General features: G+C 38.8%; 1 protein-coding gene across 6 annotated transcripts in view; it reads right to left on the bottom strand.

Moving 5' to 3' along the window:
* The window catches only part of SKIC3 (SKI3 subunit of superkiller complex), a 52,761-nt gene extending 28,448 nt beyond the window's left edge, over positions 1 to 24,313 (bottom strand). For 3 of the 6 annotated variants that reach the window (XM_067316364.1, XM_067316369.1, XM_067316368.1), the window contains exons 1-19: positions 24,240 to 24,313; positions 23,727 to 23,838; positions 22,626 to 22,723; positions 21,957 to 22,100; positions 20,769 to 20,860; positions 19,958 to 20,033; positions 17,743 to 17,883; positions 16,061 to 16,159; positions 15,860 to 15,968; positions 13,254 to 13,394; positions 10,839 to 10,940; positions 7,704 to 7,837; positions 6,901 to 6,987; positions 6,712 to 6,815; positions 6,480 to 6,606; positions 5,195 to 5,371; positions 4,272 to 4,396; positions 3,562 to 3,815; positions 851 to 953 (exon numbers count right to left, since the gene is read on the bottom strand). In XM_067316364.1, coding sequence (XP_067172465.1) covers positions 851 to 953; positions 3,562 to 3,815; positions 4,272 to 4,396; positions 5,195 to 5,371; positions 6,480 to 6,606; positions 6,712 to 6,815; positions 6,901 to 6,987; positions 7,704 to 7,837; positions 10,839 to 10,940; positions 13,254 to 13,394; positions 15,860 to 15,968; positions 16,061 to 16,159; positions 17,743 to 17,883; positions 19,958 to 20,033; positions 20,769 to 20,860; positions 21,957 to 22,100; positions 22,626 to 22,715 — 2,105 coding nt within the window. In that variant the 5' untranslated portion in view covers positions 22,716 to 22,723; positions 23,727 to 23,838; positions 24,240 to 24,313. Of the gene's footprint in view, positions 1 to 850; positions 954 to 3,561; positions 3,816 to 4,271; positions 4,397 to 5,194; positions 5,372 to 6,479; positions 6,607 to 6,711; positions 6,816 to 6,900; positions 6,988 to 7,703; positions 7,838 to 10,838; positions 10,941 to 13,253; positions 13,395 to 15,859; positions 15,969 to 16,060; positions 16,160 to 17,742; positions 17,884 to 19,957; positions 20,034 to 20,768; positions 20,861 to 21,956; positions 22,101 to 22,625; positions 22,724 to 23,726; positions 23,993 to 24,239 lie in introns of those variants that run through there. The other 3 variants (XM_067316367.1, XM_067316370.1, XM_067316366.1) reach the window with 3 other exon arrangements.
* Between the last annotated feature and the right edge of the window lie 86 nt (positions 24,314 to 24,399).

Here is a 24,399-nt window from a genome sequence, read left to right as displayed (position 1 = left end):
AATGATTTTAAGCAAATGCACACAACACCTGTTCAGACATTGCAATACCCTTTCCTGAAAGAAAGTTCATCACTTTAAAGAGTGGCACAATTTCAAATTTAATTAATCAATGAGCGGTTTGATTTCTGAATTTAGTTTTCTTCCTATTTAAGTTGTAGGTTTAAAAAGCCAAAAATACCTTAAAGGATAGGGAGAAAAATAGACAGGGACCGAGACAGACAGACAGACTACAACATGCCAATGTATCTCAACTTCATTGGCACTAAGAGTCAGTTCTGAAAATTAGCTGTTATCTAGTGGCATGTCAATTAACTACACCCACTTTTGCATTTCAGAGCATCATCATATTTATTACAGACACGAGCAATTTGCAGAGGCTTTATGGACCCTCTCCTAAAAGAACAGCTACACCAAGGTTTAACTTAGGATACTAAAGTAGTTCCATCTGAAACACAAAGAAAAAGATTGCGGAAAGGATGAAACAACCTCCTCATCCACCAATTTTGGTAGGACACCACCACCACCACCCCACCCACGGTCCCAAGTATAAAGGGTGAGAGCTGAGGAGAAGTATGTGTGATTTCACACTTGTGCTATAATCAAAGGACTTGGTATCTTTAAAGAGAAGGCAGAAAAAAACAAAACTCTAACTACCATTCACTCAAGCAGCCTAAGTCCGGAATGCATCATTCAAACCATTTTCAGTAAGCACATGCTTATTCGTAGAATAGAAGCTTGGTCCATTTGATTTAAAGTTTAACTGAAAGTCCCCAAACATTAAACTCTTACTCTTCTGCCTGTCAACCCACAAACCCAGTGGGAATTAAATATTTTAATATGTAGTACTAACCTTGTAAAAAATTCAAGAGCCTGCTCTATGTAATCCACAGCCTTCCCGTCAAGATATTTATCAAGGGCTGATCTTGCCAACATGAGATAGCACTCACCAAGTCCTGAAAATAAGACCATTAAAAAAAAAAAAATCCTTTATGAAAAGACACCTGCATGATACTGCTTGATAAAGGCAACAGGGTGGGAGGGCGTAAGGCCTGCTCAGTGTTGTTCTTTATGTAGAGGTTTATTCCTTGCATATACTATGCCAAAACCAAAGACCCACAGAGACTCTGCTGCTCAAGAGACTTTGCTTTTAACCTACCCTGACAAGCATGAAGTGTAGAATAATTTGAGCATTAGAACAAATATAGGTCATTATAAAAAAATCAAAGCATTTGTACTTTGGGCTTAACTAGAGCACCGATGAGAAAGTCACTTTACATAGCTAAGTCTTTGACAACTAGAAGATACAGCAACTTCCAGTTTACACTTGAGTGAAAGACATTATCAAATCATTTTCAAAGACAAAACACAAAGAGAAGAATGTCAAGCTGGGCAAAATGGGAAGTCTACTTTGGAATGCCATGATTTTCACTGAGGTGATTGAAGCCAACACTATTTAATCCTATTTATGTAAGAATTTAATTCATACTGAAACAATTCCAACTATTAAAGGAACTGCATCTAATACCACAATTCCTAGCATTGCAGCCAGTAAGATACCACTTAATTTATACTTTTGCTGGCAACAGCCATCACTCCATCTTGTAGCAAGTGACCAAACACAAGTCTCATGCATTCTCAGTATTTATTTTCAAAGTTCTTAAGCTACCTTGCCCATATTGTCCTGCCTTATGCCTAAATCAACTACTAATAGCTGCAGATGCTATTTTCCTTTGTGAATTACAACACTGTGACAAACATAATTCATTCAAACTAGCTGGCATCATGTTTTGCTAGTATCTTATCTTGCCCCCATTAGTTACTTGTCTTGACTATGAAGAAGTCCCAAGATCTTGACTCTTCAGAGGTCAAGAAGCTCTGTAATCTAAATACAAAACTGATTTTGTTCCCTGTAGTTATATATTAAAAACTATAGTGCAGCAGGCACAGGAAAAACGTAGCATTTACTAACACAAAATAAAGAGCTTAGAAAAGACACATTCAAGCAACATCAGTGCACTTATTCTCTCATCTGCTACATGTGCAGCAGCTCCGTTCAGAGAATATCTAAACTGATCATAATGGTACCAAAAGTACACTGGTGTGTGTGTTTCAGAAGGTTTAAAGAAGGTCCACAGCTGATAGCAAAACAGGCAGAGTAAACATTAGACATTCTGCAAGAAGATGAAAATTGTTTTTAGACCAGAAGTAGGATCTGCAGCTAACAAATCAGAGATTATGAAAAGCGTGATGACGAGAGAAGACTTGGAATATTTAAGAAAAGAATAAATACATAGGGAGCTGGAGGGGTGGGGAGGAAAGTATCTACTTGATGGAGTGTGTTTATGTCCTCTCTAAGCACTTCATTAGAGGAAGAGCAACATCCACTGTCACCTACAGACCATAAACAAACGCATATACGTATGCACACTTCTATACAACTCCTTTGCAAACTGCTACTGCCCTCAAATGATGCCTTCCTGGTTGACAATCAATAAAGCTGCCTACCTGCAATTCTCTTCAGTTCCATCATGGAGTTTTTGCCATGTCACTTTAGTTTGGCATATTCCAAGAGACAAAAATAAAAAGGAGAAGGTAGAGGGAAAACTATCAGTAGCCTTTTCAGGTGAGAAATTTCTCCTGGTGCAGTACTAACCCAACACTTTCGATTTAGTCTTACAATAATTAGCTGACATTCATCCAAAAGATGAGGCCTTTTACACAATGAAATAACACTCCACAACTAAAAAATTCACACCTGTACCAAGCAGAGTGCAGCTTCTCTATGAGAAGCAACTAAAATATAGAATTATTCAGATGGATGTACAGAGTGAGAATGACTGAAGACTAAATGGCATAGAGAATGTGAACAGAACAGTTACTCATTGGCTATTAAAATTTTATATGCTTCCAGTATTACATATTGTGAGGATCATGGTTCAACATCACTAGGAAGGAGGAGTTCCTGTTCCCCTGTTCCACCCTGCTCCCAGCTACATACTAAAGACACTTATCTACAGCCACCTCTAACACTTGTGACACTCCTCTGGATAGGTCACTGCTATTTTTAATGACTTCAAGAAACTCACAGAAGGGTCTGAATCCCCAGGGTTAAACACAAGAGGTGAGGACTGCAGAGTCAGGAGCAGCAGCAGATGAGCACAGCCCACCTTTTAGAAACTGCAGCCTGGCTCATTGCCTATTGAGTCATACACAGCTTTGACTACTTAAGCAGAACTGCAGCATCTTTAGCTAGCTTCCACTTCATATCTTCAACTCCTCTACCATCTGGCTTGGTAGTTGCACAGGAATAATCACCTTCTGTACTTATTGAAAGAGAAATAATTCCCACACATTGGGATTTAAGAGCTCTTCAGATATCTGTAGGTTACTATGCACTAGCTTTTTTTGCAAGTGGCTCATAGTACTCTACATATCCCAAACCCAATCCTACCCTTCCACGTAGGCAAACCTCAATACATCTCAATAACCTCTTAATGAGACTGAAGCATCATACTGGGAGGAGGGAGAAAGAGTTAACACTCTCAAATTCAGATATATTACCTTTCAGTGCAGGCACATAATCTTTTGTCTTTTTTAAGATTTGTTGATAGGCAGCTATAGCATCTTCATATTTGCCTAGAATCTGTTCAATTGCTGCAGCTCTGTAAATGCTGTACACAAGCTCTGGGTTCAGCTCACTGGCCTTTGTGAAGGATTTTAGAGCTGTTGTATAGCTACCTCTGCTCAAGTAGGCCTCCCCTAGAGACTCCCAGCAGTTGGCATCCTTTGGATCAGCTCTGAGAGCTGCCTGCAAACTGAAGATTTCAAGATATAAATTCATTTTATTTAAATGTACTGCAGTTTAACAATAAAAAGAAAAATCTTTCCTTGCATTACGTATTCTCAGGACACAGAAACAGAAATGTAAAATTATATGGAGCTTTTAAATAAGGCATAGTAGCATTTTCATCTTCATAGTGCACATTATACAAGTTTAGACACTGTACCTAATTTTGGTTCATTATTCAGTGCTATAACATGCTTGTCTATGATAAGGCTGTTGCCAGGCTTGTTAGCACAGAACACTGCTATGGTGAAGAAACTACGTTGTGCTAATTCTAGAACTGGAGACAGATGCAGCTTGCTCATTTCCTATTGTTTGGTAAGGCCATCCTATAATTAGCTAATTTATTTTCAAAACCTGCTAAGATCAAAGACTATTTTACTGGCATTTATGGGAAACTGTTTAAACCAACTACTACTTCTCTTACTCAGCCACTGCTTGCGATGGCTGACCAGTTCTCAGGTAGTAAAGTCCACGATGAAGCCAGGCCCATTTTGCTGTACCAGCACTTGCTTTTTCGGTTACCTCATTCAAGATTGACAGAGCAGTGTCCTAACAAAGCACCAAAAATGCCAGGTTAGTACACATCTATACGTAAAGAACAAAGTTATTGTTTAAGAAGAATACTTCTAATCCAGCAAGTCATTAGCTTGTCTAACCTGTTAATTACTATAATGAAGAAATGTTACAGAGGCTTTTTTTTTTTTTTTAAAGCTGGCAGGCTGAGTGGCAGAGTAAAAAAGGAAATTATCACATCTAAAGATAACTTTTGCAAATAGACAGTAGATGCCTGCAAAGTTTTGTAGAGAAAATTTTTAACTAGAGAAGGGTACAAGTCTTTGCAGCAAGTCAGATACTCAGTCTGACTCTCCAGATGTTCCAGCAGTCTGCCAAAGCGTAGGATGCTTTCTTGCTTTGTATTATCATAAAGCTAAGAACTGTTTTTATACAATGCTATATAAGAAATTAAAAAAAAAAGTTTTGATGACTTTGTATGTTTTTTCCCCCTCCAAGGAGCAAGGGGGTGGAAGGAGAAAAGAAGTGGCACAAGTCACACATGAAAAGAAAACTTACTGTCTCTTCAAGTTCTCTGCTGAAAAATTCTTCCATCTAAATCACATTTTTCATCACTACAGTGTTATGCTTTACTCCTCCACCCTTCTCCTCAGAGAGAGCAGAGCCCAGCTCTCCCCAGAGCAGGCCCAGCTATAAAAACTGCTAAGCAATGACAAAAACACCTGTTTTCAGATCCTATTCTCAAATACAGGAGAAGCCTGAAGTGATTCCTCAAAGAGTAGGATTAACGGAAAAACAAAACGCCAGTAATCCAAGACTGTGAATGTACAATACCATGTCTCCAAGTTCCACACTCAAGTCTACAGCTGCTGTTCCCGATTCTTCAGTTCCATCTAGTTCAAAAGCCTTTTTATAGCAGCCACGAGCTCTACTTCTGTCTCCAGCAATGTCTCTGTAGTAGTTACCTAAACAGCAAAAGACACTTCCCAAGTAGCTGTCCAATTTTGCAGCCTATAAGGAATAATACAAACACAATTTAAGAGTGCATTTTGAAGGACTATAAATACAGATCCAGCGATAATTACTTGTACAGTCTCTGCTTATCAAGTTATTTAAGCTTCTCCTGTAATACACAGAATATTTAAATCTTATTTTAATATTTCTAAGATTGAGATTTAAACATCTGCAGAATCTACCAGAAACTTCACAACACAAAGCACTGTATATAAAGTATATGAAGTGCTAACAAGCTAGATGTGTTGGCAACAAGCAGTTCCTTACTATATAGCATCTTTTAAATTTTCTTCTTTAAGGTACACTTGGCAGATTAGTTTATACCGCAGAAACCCACAACTCTCAAGCAAAACAACAACTTTGACAACAACAACAAAAAAGATGCACACATAAAATGGTTTAGAATTAAAGTGTTGTTCACTTCAAATAAACTGCCCAGTGCCCTCTGTTTTTATCAAAATGGAAACAGCAGGCAATGATTTGAGATGCCAAAACCTATGACAAAGTTATGCAGTGAGTTTGCAATCTCTACATTCATGCTTTGTATACCGCATGTTCCCAATAACGATGTCAGACTACATCTTTTCTATTCACATTCTTATCTACATGCAGAGAAAGAGACACAACCAAAAACCCGAAAGATCAGGAAAAGTATATAAATTAGGGGATTGTGGCAGACTTCCTTGGATAAACTTTGAAACTTTAACATCATTCCCATCTTTTTCCCTTTCTCACTTTTGTTCAATTTGTATTTTGGCTTCCCCATTTCAAAATGCCTTCAAAGTTCTACGCTGGACATCTATAGGCCTCGACTCTACAGTCCTAGAGGAAAGAAGATCAAGAGAATAGTCACTACATTTGGCTATATCAGAGGCCAAACGATTAGGTGAACGGAGGAAAGAAGCAGGGAGACTCCAAGTAATTGCATAGCTCCCTGCAATGTCTTTTTGCACAGTTGAACTACCCGGTTTACAGGCTCTGGAGGCTTGTAAACAGTAGTAAGTGGATTGAACAAGCGGCCTCTCATTCCCAGCAGTGTATTTTCTATATTTGGATTCTGATACAGGAAAATGCTAATTCTACATGAATAGAAAGAAACTTTTACCTTCAAGAAGTGAGTGAGAGTTTTTCCTTTGTCTTTTTTTGTCTCATCACTCATGAACCAATATGTGAGCCCCAGGTACTGATGATACTCTGCAATTTCAGCCCTTCTTTCAATAGCATTTTGAAAACTAAGTAAAAGAAACAAAGGCCAGATCAGACAAACGCTCAAAAACTGAAACCCACTAAATTCTATTCTCTCCCACGTACCCCCATTAGAGAATCAAATGCAATACCTTTTTTCTGCCTGTTCATAGTTCTTTTGGGAATAACGGATCAAACCCTCAAGAGCATGGGCCTCAGCCAGATCAGGGTGGGACAACAGAAGCTCTTGTGAAATCTGTAAAAGAATGTTATTCTTCCTAGTTATTTCTGTATGAAATTAAAAGTTCTGCTAAGCTTACAGCTTACAATACTGTACGAACCTTTGAAGCTTGATCCACTAAACCTTCATTTAGATAAGCCTGACCTCTGAAAGCTAAAAGCAATGGATCACTGCTTGCACCCACAATCTAGAAAACCAAGCAACAGACACAATCAAGTTATTCTCTCTCCAGATTAAGAAATCAAAGATGTTCAAAGCAGGCACACTGCATGACAATAAGGACGGGAGGAGGGGGGAAAAAAAAAAAAAAGCACACCACACAAACACCCAAGAAAACCACCATATAGATTTAGATAGGAGACTCTTGAGAAGCCTTGGAAAGAATAGGATTTTTGGTGGAGAATAGGTAGCAGAGGATAGAGAGCAAGACAGAGCCGCAGAAGTCTAAACAGCGAGCAAGTACATACACTAAACCATGGAGCATAACAGGGGGAAGAATGAATAAGAGAAGCAACTTCTGCTTGAAGCTTTACCAGTCAATCTTCAAGCAATTTGCTCTTGTTTATCTAAAGCGACAAGTACACAGAGGACAGGAGTAGCGTTATAACCATAATTCAAATAAAGACAAACACAAGCCACAGAACTAGCAAGAACCCAGGAACACTCAAGCAAGACAGGACAAGGTCAAAAGGGACAGCTTTAAAAATTAGAATGGCCAATAATAAAAAGTTATAGAAAAGCCTAAAAAACAGAGGACAGTGTTTTCTCTACCATAGCTGGTAAAGAGTTGTCTAAATGTCACAGAAAGTAAAAAGGAGGGGGAAAAAATACACAGTTTGAGTTTTTAGTGCATAAAGCTGAGAGCATGTTTTTGTAAAACAGTGTTTACATCAATGAAAATACCTGTTCAAGTGCAATAATGGCCTCTTCTGCAGCATCAGCATCAGCTATTTTAATCAGAGCCTCTGCTTTCAACTGAAGGATAAGGTTTTTCTGCTGAAGACCAGGACTCTCAAGAGGTCCAACAGTTTTGAGAGCTGTTGGCAAGAGAAAAAGTTTCATCAAATAAAAATGGAAAAGGAACAATAAAGAGGATCACTGTTCCCAATACTTTAAAAATCTTAACTTACAATTTTTAAGTCTAATGGAGCACCACTTAGAGTTAATTTTTTATTTGGGCTTTCCCCCTTATTTTACAGAAACTATTCTGTAAACCCTCCACCCATGTATTTCAAAACTTCAATCAATTCTATAAAGGTGCTCTCAGATATATAAGAGAAACTGAATGTTTTCTAGCTGCTGTAGCACTGTAAATTGAACACTACATTTTTCAGATCCAAGCTCTGAGGAAAAAGCAACTTCAAGAAATAAATTGTTTTACATTTCACTGTTTAATGAAAAAATGTTACTATTAACATTGAGGATTTAACTTTGTACTCGCAACTGTAGTATTGGATATTTCTCCAATAAACAGTATAATCTTGCTCATCTCAGAGAATGAAGACATCTCTGTTGAGCTTGAGCATTCCCCAAAGGCAAGTACTTGCTGAAAAACTCCAATTAACTCTACTTTCACATAAAATGAACTTTTGTCTAACTTGGTACAGCCAATCTATCCTAGTATCCTGCCTCTAACCGCAGATGTCTAGAAACAGTGCAAGACCAAGGCAAGCATATAGTAATACTTCCCCAGAATTCTCTCAGTTTCCACCAGCTTGCAACTCTGAGTTCCTGAGGCAAAGGTATTATCTTCCCACTTAAAAATTCTTGACTGATTTTTCTATTGTGAATTTCTCCACTCACTCTTCAGACTCAAATAAACTTTCAGCATCCACAGCATCTTTTAGCAAGGCACCTCATAGCTTAACTATGCTTTGTTTTAAGAAACAAACTTCTTTTGTTTGTTCTGAGCCTGACAGCTTTTAGCTTTATTTGATACTAACTAGCTCTTGCATAGGAAAAGAAAACCCTTGACCTCTATTTATTCTACTCTATTTATTACACCATTTGTAATTTCACAGATTTCAACCTCATCTCTTCTCTAGGCTGAAAAAGGACTTTCCAGGCTATTCAGTTGTTCCGATATGAAGCAATTTCCATACCTTTGATCATCCTTGTTACCCTTCTGTTAACCTTTGCCATTATTTCTGGCATTATTTCTCATTCTCTGAGATAGTGTGGGTTGGTTTCAAAACAATCAACACACAATTCACCATGCTGTGAAAGTCCTCAGTGCAACTACATGTTGATGTTCTGTTTCACTAACCATCCCTTCCCTTGTAATTCCTAATATTTGACTTGCCTTTAAAGCTCCTGCTAATCACACAGGGGAAAAAGAAACAGTCCTAATTTTTAATACAAAATGACCTCTCTGTTTATTGCAAAGGGACATTAGGATAGCTTTATGAGACCATTTCTTCCAAAACCTACATGATTTTGCTTTTATGGCTATGGAATTTCATTAGCTATTTTAAAACCTAGTCATCTACTCCAACAACCTCCTTTTACAATTTTTTTAGTCAGCTCTAACTGCATCAGCAGCAGTCTTGGTGAACTTATTATTCAACATTCATAATGGACTAGAAAAGAGGATGAACAACACAGGTCCCGGTGAAGATGGCATGGTGATTTCTTTCTAGTGCAAAAATCGACTACTATTACTATACTGTGCCCTAGTTTTTAACTTATTTTAAAAAAGAAAAAAAACAAAAACAAAAACACACACAAAAGAACATTCAATGTTAGAACTCTACTTCTTAACCCAACGTTGTGTAGTTTCCTTAAGAGTCTTGTAAAAGCTTACCAATTATAACTTGGAAATCAAAAGTAGACTATGTCACATGTCCCTTATCCAAATGCTAGTAACTCCTTCAAGGAGTTCTAAAAAGCAACTTCACTTTACAAAAGCTATGCTGTCTATTCCCCAGAATCATTTTTCTACATTGATTCCCTAATTCTACCCTTTTAGTTTTTACTAATTTGCCCATTAAATATATTAGACCTATTAGTTTGTAGTTTCCCAGATCTTTCCTAGAACCCTTTTAAAAAGTTAGGGTCATATTAACTACCTTCCAAATCTTTGGGTACCAAGACAATTTAACCAAAAAAATTACATACAACAGTCAGCACTTCAGCATCTTTACATTCCTTTAGGATTCCCATGCGAATATTTCGTAGTTTCCCAGTGCTTGTTTTTCCTCCTATTTGTTTTATAGCAACTTCCACCAATGCTTTAATCTCAGACAAGTCCATTGACGAGCATTTCATCTGCCCAACTTTAACATCCTATCTTTCTCTCTAGCAAGCACTTCACCTTTTGAAGGTTCCCCCTTGTTTTTAATAATTTTCCGTGTTAGGCCAGGCCTGCTTACTTTTACTTCTTCAAGTCTTTCCTGAGAAGCTTTTCACTGTATTTGTCTCTATCAGCAAAGAGTCCACTTTGGCCAACCTTTCATTTATAACCATTAAATAATGGTTCTATTCTGATTAGATAAGCATCGCTAGATCAGAATGACTGCCCTCATTCCCAGCTAACATGGATAAAAAGTTACTCTCAGGGTAAGGTTTAACTCTTAAGATGTTGTACTCTGCAACATCTGTGTTTCACTGCATTTTACATTAATCTGATTAGAATCTTATTTTGTAAGACTAAATATAAAGTCTATTAAACCAAAAATTTATGATACTTATACCTGTGGTCCCAGGCAGTTATCGACTGTTTGGCCCAGTTGGTCAAAGACCAGCCAAAACCATGAAAACATGCAAACTTTTTAAATATGGCCCATCAGTTGGCTTTCCAGTTCTGATTAGTCAAGTATCAACTCTACCCACCAAAATTAAGCAGCACAAGGTGTTTTCAGCTGTCATAAACAAACAAACAAAAAAACCCACAGAAGACACCAGCATGAGCAGTGACACTGCAAAAACCAATGGACTACAGGTGCTACTAACTCTGATCCATCATGCAAAGGTCACATTGATGGGATTATGTAAAGTGGTATACCCCTGCATTTGTTCTTTCAACTATCAGGCAGTTACCCTGATTGCAGGACAGGACAGCTTCTCTGTGCTTGTGCATTTTCATCTGTGCCTGTGCCAAATACCACCATGCTGCTGGACACTGGCTAGTCTTCTGCAAACCTAAGTGAAGAGTTAAACAAACAAACAAAACTGCTTAGGGCTGCAAAGATGCAGTAGGTGGTAGATGCTGTATTGTCATCAAGTGCCATCAAGAACATTATCACTGGATAATCAGAATGAGACTTACAGTTAATTTTTTGAATCTTATTTTAAAACTGTTCTTGACTTCCATGCCCCCCAAAATAAGGTAAAAGTCAAGAAAAATGTAAGCTTCTGTTATGCTTAGTTTTGCACATGCTGCATTACATCTTCAGAAAATAAAGAGGAGAAGGTGAAGAAATACACAACACTGGCTTAAGGTGCACTTTTGTTTCAAAAACAAAACAAAACACAAACTTCAGTTTGATCAGAAATTAACACTGCAAGCCTGTAGACTGCTTCATAAAGTTTTACTCAAAAACCTTAAAAAGTAGAGCAGTTTGGGAATATTAGGCAAATTCCAAGTGTATCCTTAAACAGGATGAACATTCTGACACAACATCCAATAGTTTTGTAAGGCAGAGGTATTTGACTTCCGCAGAGGACTTTTTTTTTCCTCCTAGACCCCTGAATTTTTTTTCAGTTTTTGTGCAAGACATGTTATTTCAGTGTGGGTAAGCTACTGCAGCATACCCCAAAAATCCAAATTAGGGAAACAATTCAGTCTTGTTCAACTTCTTCATCAATGACCTGGATGAAGGGACAGAGTGCACCCTCAGCAAGTTTGCTGATGATACCAAACTGGGAGGAGTGGCTGATACACCAGAGGGCTGTGCTGCCATTCAGAGGGGGATTCATAAAGGGAAATGCAGAGTCCTTCACCCGGGGAGGAATAACCCCATGCACCAGTACAGGTTGGGGGTTGACCTGCTGGAAAGCAGCTCTGCCGAGAAGGACCTGGGAGTGCTGGTGGACACCAAGTTAAGCATGAGGCAGCAATGTGCCCTTGTGGCCAAGAAGGCCAATGGTCTCCTGGGGTGCATCAGGAAGAGTGTTGCCAGCAGGTCGAGGGAGGTGATTCTCCCCCTCTACTCAGCCCTGGGGAGGCTGCATCTGGAGTACTGTGTCCAGTTCTGGGCTCCCCAGTACGAGAGAGACATGGCACTACTGGAGCAAGTCCAGCAGAGGGCTACTAAGATGATTAGGGGACTGGAGCATCTCTCTTATGAGGAAAGGCTGAGAGAGCTGGGCCTGTTCAGCCTGGAGAAGAGAAGGCTGACAGGAGATCTTATTAACGTGTACAAGTATCTGAAGGGAGAGTGTCAAGAGGATGGAGCCAGACTCTTTTCAGTGGTGCCCAGCGACAGGACGTGAGGCAACGGGCACAAACTGAAATACACAAAGCTCTGTTTGAACATGAGAAAAAAGCTTTTTTACTGAGAGGGTGACAGAGCACTGGAACAGGTTGTCCAAAGAGGCTGTGGAGTCTCCCTCTTTGGAGATATTCAAAAGCCATCTAGACACAATCCTGTGCAACGTGCTCTAGGTGAACCTGCTTGAGCAGGGGGTTGAACTGGATGATCTCCAGAGGTCCCTTCCAAACTCAACTATTCCGTGATTCTGTGAATCTTATTCTATCACTTGGAAAATGGAAGCAAAATATCAGAGTCGCCTGGCTGACTCATGATTGCTTATATCCCAAATGCTTCTATTCCCAGCTTTCTCCATAAGCCGGTTTTGCCCTTGTCATGTAAGACAAAGTTGAATATTCCATGGGCCGATTGAAAGTGGGTAGTCCTGTTTTCCCACTAGTATATTAATGAGTAATTTTTGCAGAGCTTTGTCATTTCAATACAAGCAACATACATACTAATTTGTAAGTCAAGGCTTTAGCAAATCTGGCTACTGTAAAAAAAAAAAAAGTCCTTTATTTCTTTTTAGAACGCAATACAAGTGTTCACATATTTACAGTAAACAGGTCTTAAAATGATAAGTTTATAAAGAAGTCTTTTTTTCTTTTTTTCTACAGAAATGCAGTGACTAGAGGAGTTGCATTATATTTTACTTTATAAATTCTCCATTCCTTGATGCTATTGCTATCTTCACTGCTTTGTCTAGATAGTTTCCAGTAACAGTCCGATTAAGCAAGTTTAAAGATGATAATAGTGCAATAGTGAAGTGACGGACTTCTGAAGTTATACCTAAAGCCATATTTAACAAACATCTAAATCCTAAACCAGTCACAGAGCTGAGTATTCTTTTACAAGCTAGTGGGTCTTTTTGCTACTTGCAACAGAACTGGCAAGGTACTTTAAGTATAAAATCCCACAAATATCCACCATAACCCAGCTGCTGGTCAAGCTGGAGTATCTATACTTCATATTATATATTTACCTTCAGTAAGGCTCTCAACAGCCTCTTCATATTTCCTTTCCTGGAGGCATTTTATACCTGAACCAATAATGCCTGGACCACTACTTGAGTCCATCTCCAAAAGCCTAGAAAAACAGTGCAGGGCCTCTTCAGTGAAAGTACCTAGTTTCAGGAAGAGAAACATTTTGTAGAGCTGTAGATTTAAAAAAACAAAGCAGCAGCAGCAGCAGCAGCAACAACAACAAAAAAACAACCCCCAAACCAAAAACCTGCAACAACATACCTTACCTACATAAATAAATGTTCTTAAAAGTGGTACTTCTCATTTGAGCTCAAGGTAATGAGCTTTTAAAATTTATTAAGTTCTTTTCCAAAGGTACTATATACCTAGCAAAAAAAAAAAAAAAAAAAAAAAAAAAAAAAAGTGGCAGTAACCTAGGTACTCATTACCTCCAAAAACTAAAACTGCCAGTCCAAAACCTGAATTTTATCCACTCATGTTAAATTACTACACAAATACTTCCTTTATTAATAGAAACTACTTCCTTGATATAGGATCCTTAGGCTTTTCACCTAAGTCCAGTTGAATGCTCCAAAACACTCTGCCACAAATAAATGGAAATAACTTCATTCCAGAGTAGGTGTTGCCCACCTAGCAAATCACTTTGATGAGCCTGCTGAAACAGTCTTACTGTGAAACCACTAATTTAATGTTTTGGCTTAACTGTAACTGATTCCACTAACTATTTTACACTTATGTTCAACTGTAGATCTAGTAGTCCTTGTTCAAAGCAACTGCTAGGACTTGCAGCAACAGACTTTGAACTACTGTTAAAAAAAAAAAATTATGGACTCATTTGACAAATGTTGCCTCTGATTTGCATTTTGTAAAGGGGACTAATACTGTGAGCCCACAAGTTTAGGGCACGAAGTACTATGACAGGGCTGGAATGACTCAGATATAAACAAACAGCCTTACTAAAACTTAAGCATCATCCTCCCACCCCAAGATGACTGCAGGATGGTGAGAAGTTGTCAGAGTGTTGGTAATAGACAAAACGTGCCAACCAGATCCTCCTCCCCCTTGGCAACTAGGGTCTCTGCCTGTCTCTCCTCCATCTGTAAAGCATCCTCATGTGGAAATGCAAGTGCAGACTTCATTTGTCAAGTTATGACTACATATTTTTGTATAAACAAAGTTTAGAATTCTGATAAATTTAGACACCAAGACCAAAGATCTTTTTTTCAAGCATAATTATCTGCAGTTGCCCGAGCTCTGTAATACAGTTCTTGGCACTGAGAAATAATTACATCCTACCAAAAAGACTTAGGCTCATGTTTGTAATTCTAGAGGGAAAAAACCTCAACTCTCAGGTGCTTACTAAGCAGAATTGGTAGAAGAAGGGAAAGACTTGTATGTTACCATAACAACCAAACTTCAGTCCAAGATGGAAACTCAGCAATTTTACGCCTAATGTGATTCATAACAGTACATATTGCACACAGCAGCAAGCTGTATCTTTTTCAGTGGAGAGAGTCAACTGCAAGGGATCTCAAAAGAGATGAATAACAAAGGGCTTAAAAATTATCCCTTTTAAAGACGGAGGGGGGGGTCTCTTTTTTCAGATGTGTTTAAAACAATCAATGTGTTCCGTGCAACTTTTCTGTGAGGTGCACAAGCATTTCTTGCAAAAGTAGGATGCTGCTTGTTTTCATCCCTTTAAATGAAATGAAAAATTCTCTTGTTGTTTTATGTTGCTACATTCTTCCACAAGCCTAACTTTAAAAGCAAAGGCAGCATTCTGCTATCCAAGCAGAAAAAGTTATTTCTCTTTATATAAAAAAAAAAAAGAGGGTTTTTTTGCTGATTTATTTTTCTCAGTTAAAATATGTTTTAGGGTAGCCAACTTCAATTTCTGATGCCTTAAACAATCAAAGAAAAAAAATGAATTAGTAGCTACCTTTGAAAACGTGGAGGAAGTGTACAACATTAATGCCATGTTGTTCAGGAAACTCCTGAAAAAAGTAACTGTATATTCTTTCAGATCCCTGCAATACTGAAGAAACTATGCTATTTTTTCCTCGAAGATTCTTCTTCTCTACTTAGAACAAACATCTAAACAGATTTGTTCATTCCCTATTCACCAGATACTCTTGTGAAGAAAGTTTTGTGAATGTTTCTTTTTTAGATGACAGGGATTTTCTGGGTCAAGAATAACCTGAACGCAGCCCTCCCTCATCCCTAAAGTAGGGATTAATGGTCTCCATGTTCTCTTCAAAGCTTCGGAAGCTAATCTTCATTTATCTGGAGAGGCTGCTTTTGAGTTTTGTAAGGCATTGGTCCTTTGTGACTTCAAACATTACCAGAATTGGACTTAACTGAGTACACATGTTTACTTATTTAGAGTCACCATTAAGTTAGAGACAAGAAATAGCAAAGCTATAGAAAGCTAAAGAAGTAGCAAAACACTTTTCACTTCCAGACAGGTAGAAATATAGCACAAAAAAAATAAACAACATACTTGCATGGGGCCCCGAAAGGTAAAACCTTATAAGAAGATGGTCACAAAAGTAACTATAAAAAGAGGTATTTTAAGCCCAAAAATATCTAAAACCATCCTACTCACCTGACTGAATAAAGTGCAAGCAAAGTACTTCTAAAGGATAACTCAGAGTAGGATATAAAGCCATCATATCATCACAGGTCTTCTTCAACCTAAGTGTTTCATGAGGAAACTTGAAAGGAAAAAAAAAATTTTGGTATGTGAATTATCACATGTGGAATATTATGTCTGTCCACTGAAGAAAATAGATTAAAGAAATCTTACTTTTGACAAACACTGAATAAAATCTTTGCAAAGATTTTGGTGCTCTTCACTGGGAACACTGTCAGAAGAGTTCACTGCATGTTCAAACGCAGTCAAAAGCTGAAATAAGAAATAATTAGGAGCTCAACAAGCAATAAATCTAAGAACATGTATTTTTCACAGTCAAGTGCATATTTCAACATTGGTATCTGGATCCTACTCATGAAGCTTATACTCATACTGTGAACAGAGAGAGCTACAAAACAATCAAGCTTTATGCTGAAGTAGTACTCAAATAGGATCTAAAGCACATTTGTCTACCATTACCAGATGAAACAGTAATATACTGTTTCATAGCACAAGATAGTACAAGGAAAGCAAAAATTTGTAGGAAGCTAGATTCTTCCTAGCACCTAACTCTACATCCAAAAGAGGATTTGGTACCACAGAACCAAAGTTATTGCCTATGCTTTGCTGTCAGCCTTCCCCACACTGCCCTGAAGAAATCTAGTCTTTTATTTAATGACCTCCCTACATACATGGAAAACCATAAGCTCCATGGAATGGGAGCAATAAAGCAAGCATGCCAAGCAAGAAGTTGCCCACAACTTGTTAAAAGTGAAATACTGAATAGGAAGTTGTCTTCAATCCCACATCTTTCCAGGTTCAGGTGTCTTATTCTGAGCTGCAGAAAAGTAAACTAGAGATTAGCAGGTGAAACCCATTCCTGAAGATTTATATAACTTTTTCCAAAATTCCTTTTTTTCCTTTTTAAAATCAAAAACAAGAGCAATGCTGCAAGCAGCACCTCTTTTCTATAAGAACTCATAACTTAGAGCACTTGCCACCTCAGAAGGTACAAGATCCAGATTAAATGTCCTCTGTCTGAAATTAATTCAATTTATATCTTCTACCTTTCTGGAGCATGGCTACAAATCAAATCGGAGAAGAGAAATCTCCACCCTTTCTGTTGAAGCAGGTTTGTTTTGAAAAAACAGATAAATAAAACAAAATTAACTTCACCTACAAGATCAGTAATTTATGATCCTTCTGTTTGCTCCAATTAGTTTTGACATTCTCCTAAGAAGGGGGAACTTACAATCTAGAGAATAGAATTTAAACTCAAAGATTGTCTGTCTGGATAAGTACTTTAATCCTTAACCCCTTTGAGCTCCTTACAGAAAAATTCCCAATGAGGTAGGAAGAAATGGAAAACCAGTGCAAAACTACCTCCTCAACCTATGTGCGCAGTAGAGACTTATTGTTTTGAAGGATACCGACATTCTAGACTCTAACAGAGCTTATGAATATGCTAGGAGCTGTTCTGTTCAGCCATGATAACACAGTGATGTTTCTGGAAACGTGCAGAAGCAGAGTGATGTATCACTGTGTTACAGTGTAAACCTGGGCTTCTACACAATTTAGCTGGCAGTTAACAACGGAGCTCCAGAACAATCATTTGGATTTAGGTGCCTTATTTCACCTAAGGTCTATTTCAGGGACCTGCACCCTTACTGTTTCTGTTTCCCAATGGCTCAGAATCCAGAAGGTAAAAAATCTCTACATTTTCTTGAGGAGCTTAGTATCACTGAAAGTTAATGACAAACACAGTCATAAGACTTGTATGTTTTTAAAGGCTTCGTATAAAGTATGGCTGCACTCTGTATGTACATATCTAGATGAGTAGGAGTGATAAATATTACCAACTGCTCGGTCTCATTATCCTGATTTTGTGTACTCTCTGCCAGTAACTGGATCATCTTCTTCCAAAGTTGATGAAGTTCTGCATTATCTGCACCTCCCTCCTGTTTTATTTGTATAAGTTTGTGCCATGCTCGAGCCACCTGTCAACAGGACACAAATGAATCATGCCGTAACTCTTTCAAAAAGATTAGAGGTCTGATATGAGCTTTCCAATTACTGTCAACTCTAAGCAATGAGTTTCAGCTTTCCAGATTAAGAGGTCAAACAGTACCAACAGCGTTTGGCAAATAGGATTAACAAGTTACTGATATACATTATTTTGAATAGTCAACAGATATCATAGGTTTAAATACTACTATATTACTAACATACTTCAATTTCTGCACTTACATTTGCATATATACCATTTTGCAATGCAATATACCATTGCAAAGAAACTCTTGCACCATTTCTTGAAAAATTTAAATGAAAACAGAGCAATCATAGACAAAATAGAGCAATTCATACACAAAAAACAGAAGAATTAAAGATATTCTGACCTGCTTCTTGAAGAACCAGAAAGCCTAGTGCCAGTCAGAGTAGTTAAGGAACAACTGGCAAAAAAATGGGTGTTTTCTATAAAAGGCTGAGAGATAGTTACACAGAGGCTGTAGAAGGGGAAGTGAACACCGGATGGTAACACAAGACGAGTACACCAATAGCTTAAATTTGCCTATATTACAGAAAGCTTTATGTTAAATAGTAACAGAATACCTTGAAAGAAGCTGTGGGTGCTGCTGAAGTTCCTCCTATGGTATCTGTCATATAGACAGGTGGGAAACATGTTGTAAACAGCAACAAATGAGTGAACTAGTAGACCCTGACTAGGAGAAATAGAGGAAGGAGCTTGCTTTCACCCTAGAGCAGGCATCAGGGTGATGTTTTGAGTAAACGATCAGGATTTACCCACTTTTTGATTAGAACAACAATAGGTCTGAAAACACTGCATGGGGTTCTTTGAGTGCTCACTCAAAGATGTCTGCCTTCCAAGATACAGCAAGTAAGGGAGGCAACACCAATAATACAAATTCTTACTCTGGTTTTTGGAAGAAACAAACAATGAAAATAGACCTAGACAGTCCTTTAAACTCTGGAGAGGAGAAAAGGAAAGAAAAGAAAAAAGCCTTCCCAGATCTACAACACTAAGAACAGAAACAGAAAAACAGCAGTAACACATGCTGAAATTTCAGTGTGGAAACATCAACAAGACTGAGAAAGAGAAAGCAGGACCATGAAGCCTAACTTGTGGATTAGCGAGGTATATGAATGGAGTCTACCTGCTTATGCTAAATTACTAACACTGACTAGTTTTAGCAATTGGTGGACAAAAAAAGCCTTTGGAGCTAACAAATAGTCTTGAGACTGTTAATACAAGACTCAAAAATTCTCATTTTCCATTGTTGAAGGAAAGGTCAGAGGGGGAAGATGGTACAATGCAAGAGCATACACTGCCTTGTAAGAAAGCAAACTTTTGTAAGAATAAAGAAAGAGGAAACAGCATAACTGCATGAATAAGTATCCTGTATTACTACAGGTACCGTAGGCAAAGTTAGTGTTGAGCTTTATAACCATTTAACAGCTCCACCTAGTGGTAAGCTGACAAAGGCCGCTTATTTCAGCGCTAGTCATGCTGACATGGACTTTGGGGGTGCTAGGTGGGCTGATGCCCTGCGACCAGCTTTGCATCTCCTTCTCACTGTGTATAGGATCCTAGAGCTAAGCCACATGCAATCGAGTTTAGGTTGCTGATAAATTCTATCTCACACTATGGCAATATCAGGGACAGTCTAGGAAGGGACAAAGAGCTAATGAGGTATCTGGAGCTGGCTAAACTAGACAAAAGATACCCAGCTCGCATATAAATGTGCATTTCGGATCGCGTTTGTGTTGACTTCCAGAAATAAAACAGGGGAATGAAGTTGCACCCTTTTCTTCAGTAACACTAACATCCTTTGTCAAGTTTTGTCAGTTTAATGGATTGTCTCCAAGTCTGGTAAGCAGTGGAAAAGAAAGGCACATTGTTTAAAACAGTTATGCCCAGTTGTGGTCCACAAGGAGACCATAAGTAGTCTGGGGTCCGGAAAACTTAAACTTGAAATTCCTAGATGAACAGCAATTGATTCTTACAAGAAATATCCTTTTGATCAGTAAAGAGAAAGTAAATGAGTTACCTACCTCTAAATATTTCTTTTCTTGACGATACAGCTCCACAAGCTTGTTACATACATCACACCATTTCTGCTTGTCACCCCTAGAAAGGAGAAAGAAAATCCCACACAAATAAGCTAAGTTTTCCAAGAAATAGTGAAATATCTTTCAAAATCTGTCAAATAATAAGTTTTTAAATAAGTTAAGTTTGCCAAGCAAATCTTTACAACAAATACCATAGATTACCCTAAAAATTTTGCTTATTGATACTTTAACTGAATAGAAATGACTTCAAGGGATTATATAGTTCTTTCTGAGTAATTTTCAAATTACGGGGAAAAAAACCACCAACATAATAGTTCAGTCAGCTATAGGCTCTAGTGACAGTTGATGAGAGTTAACTGTGTTTAGAATCTTATCTATATGAACTAGATGACTTATGTTCTGTGATTCTAAAGCCAGAGAAAAATAAGCCTACTTATTAATGATAATAATGCAGACTATGAACTATTTAACTATAGTAAGTACTTCAAGGCAGCGAGTTAAGACAATGGACATCAGATAACATAAGAATTTTCTAAACTACTAACATAAAGTACAGTTATTGCAAAAGTTTTTTCCTTATTAAAAGGGACAGGAATAAGAAATATTTCTACTCCAACTTTACACTACAGAACACCCGAGTAGCCAACTTTTACACTTTGATATGACAGGGCTTTAAAAGAAAAAAAAAAGAAACTGACAGACTATCCTGTGCATCAACTATGGCATGCACTGGACTTTTTTTTAAAGGAACTAGAAATCTTAGGTTGAATTGCGGTATTTGATTATTCTTTACCTTTCATAGAGTTCCAAGAGCTTTTGGTAAACATCTGCTAAGTCTCCCTTGACATCTGCTTGGTTGGATTTCTCATATAAATTTGCTAAACCCTTTAAAATAAAACAGATTCGATTTTTCGAAAACAAGTAACCTTTGATGTTTGCAATTGTAAGTTACATTTATATTGCAAGTTCTGCCTACAAAAAAGGATTCCACTGCCTTCAGCGGGGTCAACTACCAATGCACAATCTCTGAACAAAATCTGTGTTGGTACTTTCTGTACAGCCTTCTGAATCTACTTATTTTAAATGAAAAGCTCACCTCACTTTCTTAACTGATACTGACAACTATTGGAAACTTGTAAATATTACATAATCTTGTTTGCATACCAGAAAAAACATAGTAACAAAGCACACTAAGTCATAGGGCAGATGCTCTATATTCAAGGACTACACAGCCTTGTAGAGTAACAAAGACAGACAGAGTCTGTTTGCTAAACAACTCATGAATTTTCAGTATTCCTTGAAATCAGGCACCAAGAGTTGTAATTAAAAATGCTTTATATTGAAAAATACAAGAAACCTTACTACATTAGAAAACATTGGATTTTGGTATCTGATAAAGAGATACTCAACATTAGGCTTCACAAGTCTCCAAATAACAAATAACCATGTAATGTTACAGGATGTCATGTACACACCACCCAACGCATGGCTATTCCAGATGTATATTATTGTTCTCTATCATACTGAAAGTCAATAACACAATTCATTCCATACTAGAGGCTGGAAAAATAAGTTATTAAATAAAAGATTTTCTTTCCTATGGGAGAAGCGCTGTCAAGTGTTTCCTGAGCCATGAGCATCGCAATTCAGACTGCTTCTAAGCATCGACAAACTTATTATAAGTGTTTTAATTCTTGTGCTTCCTAGCATGTTTCACTGTTGTCTCTTCTACCCAGGAGGTACAGCTTAGGTCTACTAGAGCTAAAGATTGCCCTGTTACACACACGCAACTACCTTTGGCTTTACCATGGACACACAGCTAATCAGAACTTCAACTACTGTGAAGCTTCACTAGAACTAGAAAAACTTACAGGCCCTGAAGAAAAGATGATGCAAATCTTAACTCTGTTTTGTTCCCACATTTAGCTCCATAGTAACACTTTTCATGGAAAGAATAAAGCGGATCAGAATATAAACGTACCTGCCATGCCAATAACTGGTTTGGTTCCAGTTCAGCAGCCTTCTTATATGCTCCTTTGGCCTGATCAGGCTGCTCTAACTCAGCAGCCGCCAGGCCAATAAATACCCAAGCATTGTAGTTATTCTTCTCTTGCTTCAAGACTGTCTAGAAATATGCAATTTTAAATAAAACTAATGAATAAAATGCATCTTACAGATTTATGTACTGAATTTTATAACTAAAGTTTTGTGAATTCTTCTGTATGGAAACATCAGAAGTTATTAACTTTAGCCTTTTGCTAAAAATGTAATAACTTTAGCTTTCTTATGCCAGCAAATGGTCATATTTGAACTGTTCTGCTAGTAACTGTATCCATAACTCAGCAATTAAAGCATTCTTGTTGAGGTCTTGATTAGAAATAGCTTTTCATCACCATCGCCATAGACTTAATATCCTCTGTTCCACATGCAAGCAAATGCAAAAGGGGAGAGGAATAGAGTTTACTTGAAGGCAAGTAAAGTGCGCAACCAGTTGAGTTAAAACTATGTCAACAAGACATAACTACATTGACAAAATTATGTCAACAAGCTGCTCAACACTTTCTGCATTACTGCACAATTGTAGAGGGAAAGGAACAGCAAACACATACAAGCGCAAAAATAATTATTTTCCAAGCAAAGAATTAATTACCTTGCAATGTTTTAAGGCTTCTTTATATTCTTTATTTCTTATTGCATCTCTAGCACTCTTTAGTGCTGCTTTCACTTCCTTATTTGACATTGTGGCTGCTAAGTAGAAAGAACACACAATCAGCTCTTGTAGAAAAAACATACTGTACTCAAAGCATCATTTATATCCTACTGCAATCATATAAGAAAAAAGCACTCTAAGGCAAGATTCTTGCTGCAGTTATAGGTAGCACATCTGCACAAACACAGAAGTATAGTGCAACAGGCCAAAACACATACTGTGTGATCACTTCACTTGAAATTCCTGAAACAAGTAATACGGTTAAAATGCGTTACTTATGCTTAGATCCAGCATAGGATTATGTTAATATTCCAAAGAGTTAAAAGATACAAGCTAGTTATCCCAGAATAAGATTTTGGTTCAAGTTTAAGACAAATTTAAATAGGATGAGAGATGTTAGATGAGTCACCTTGGACTCAAAAAACCCAAGCATACGAAAGACACTGTGTACTGGCAAGAATTCCTAAACAGTGATCTGTGGTTAAGACACATATTGCACCGGGCCTGTGCTCAAGGGCTTCCTGAGAAGTGTGTGCGCAGGGGGTGTTCTTGCATGCTGTCTACAGCAGTATCACAGTCTGCCTGCCATTTATATTCAGATGTGGGCCACAGCTATCCTCTCCCTTCACACATGTTTATGACAGATCCCGCTTCTGACCACTGATGCGCAGTGATTTAAGGGGCAGGGGGAAGCACTTAAGGACAACTCTAAGAAGCATTCATGTTTACAAAGTCTGCTATATTCATACACTATTTTGATGCACATGCTACGTAGCCTAAAATGAACTTTAGAAACTATATAAATACCATAATCACAACTGTATAAATAGGATGAGGCTGAGATTGTGGCTGGTGCAGGCACTGCTGAGACTGAATAAGTGACAAGCTACAGAACAAAAAGCTTTTAAAAGATGAAAAAAAAAATATAAGGAGTGGATCAAGAGCTTAGCATGAAATTAAGGGGAAAAAGACAAGGGAAGGTAGCTGATTTTAAAGATTCTTTTACAACCTAAGGGGGAAAAAAAAAAGCGTGAAACTTACACTGCTCAGCAGCTCCTGAAGATAAAGCTGGTCTGCCCAGAGGGAAGAGGCCCCTCGAATATCACAAACACAAAAAACCACAGAAACTTTCAAGCCTGAACTCCATTTTCACCTACAGAGAAGACGAGAAGCCACGTAAAGGCGCAGACGGGCACTTCAAGAGCCTCACGGTAGCAGGCTGCGAGCCCGGCAGGGCAGAAGCTCCGCACCGGCGCCTCCCGCCACGGCGCTCGGGGTGCCAGCCCCGCCAGCGGGCACGGGGGCGTCCGGGGCCGCGGCGGCACCGCGCAGCGCCTCAGCACCGGCACCGGCAGCAGCCCCTTCCCCTCAGAGCCTCCGAGCGCCGCCGCTCGCCCCGCCGCAGGCCGGGCTGCCACAGCGGCCTCCCCCCCGCTCCGCACGGCCCCCCGGCCCCCTTCCCCCCGCGGCTGGACGCGCCGCCGCCCGGACCAGCCCCCCCGCGGGGCCGCAGCCGCCGCCGCCGCCACGGGCCGCAGCCCCCCGCCGCCTCACCGGGCGCCGCCGCCACTGCGCAGGCGCGCTTCCCCGCTCACGTAAGCGTCCGGCTTCTCCCCGGGCAGCCGCCATTTTGCCACTCGCGACCGGTCTTCGGGCATTGTGGGAGTCGTGGTCCGTGCCGGCCGCCACCGCCCCTCCCGAGGCATGCTGGGAG

The sequence above is a fragment of the Apteryx mantelli genome, chromosome Z (genome assembly GCF_036417845.1).
Source record: "Apteryx mantelli isolate bAptMan1 chromosome Z, bAptMan1.hap1, whole genome shotgun sequence".
Classification (NCBI taxonomy): Eukaryota; Metazoa; Chordata; class Aves; order Apterygiformes; family Apterygidae; genus Apteryx; species Apteryx mantelli.
The sequence above is the reverse complement of the archived record's forward strand: the minus strand, read 5'-3'. Positions and strand labels throughout refer to the sequence as shown.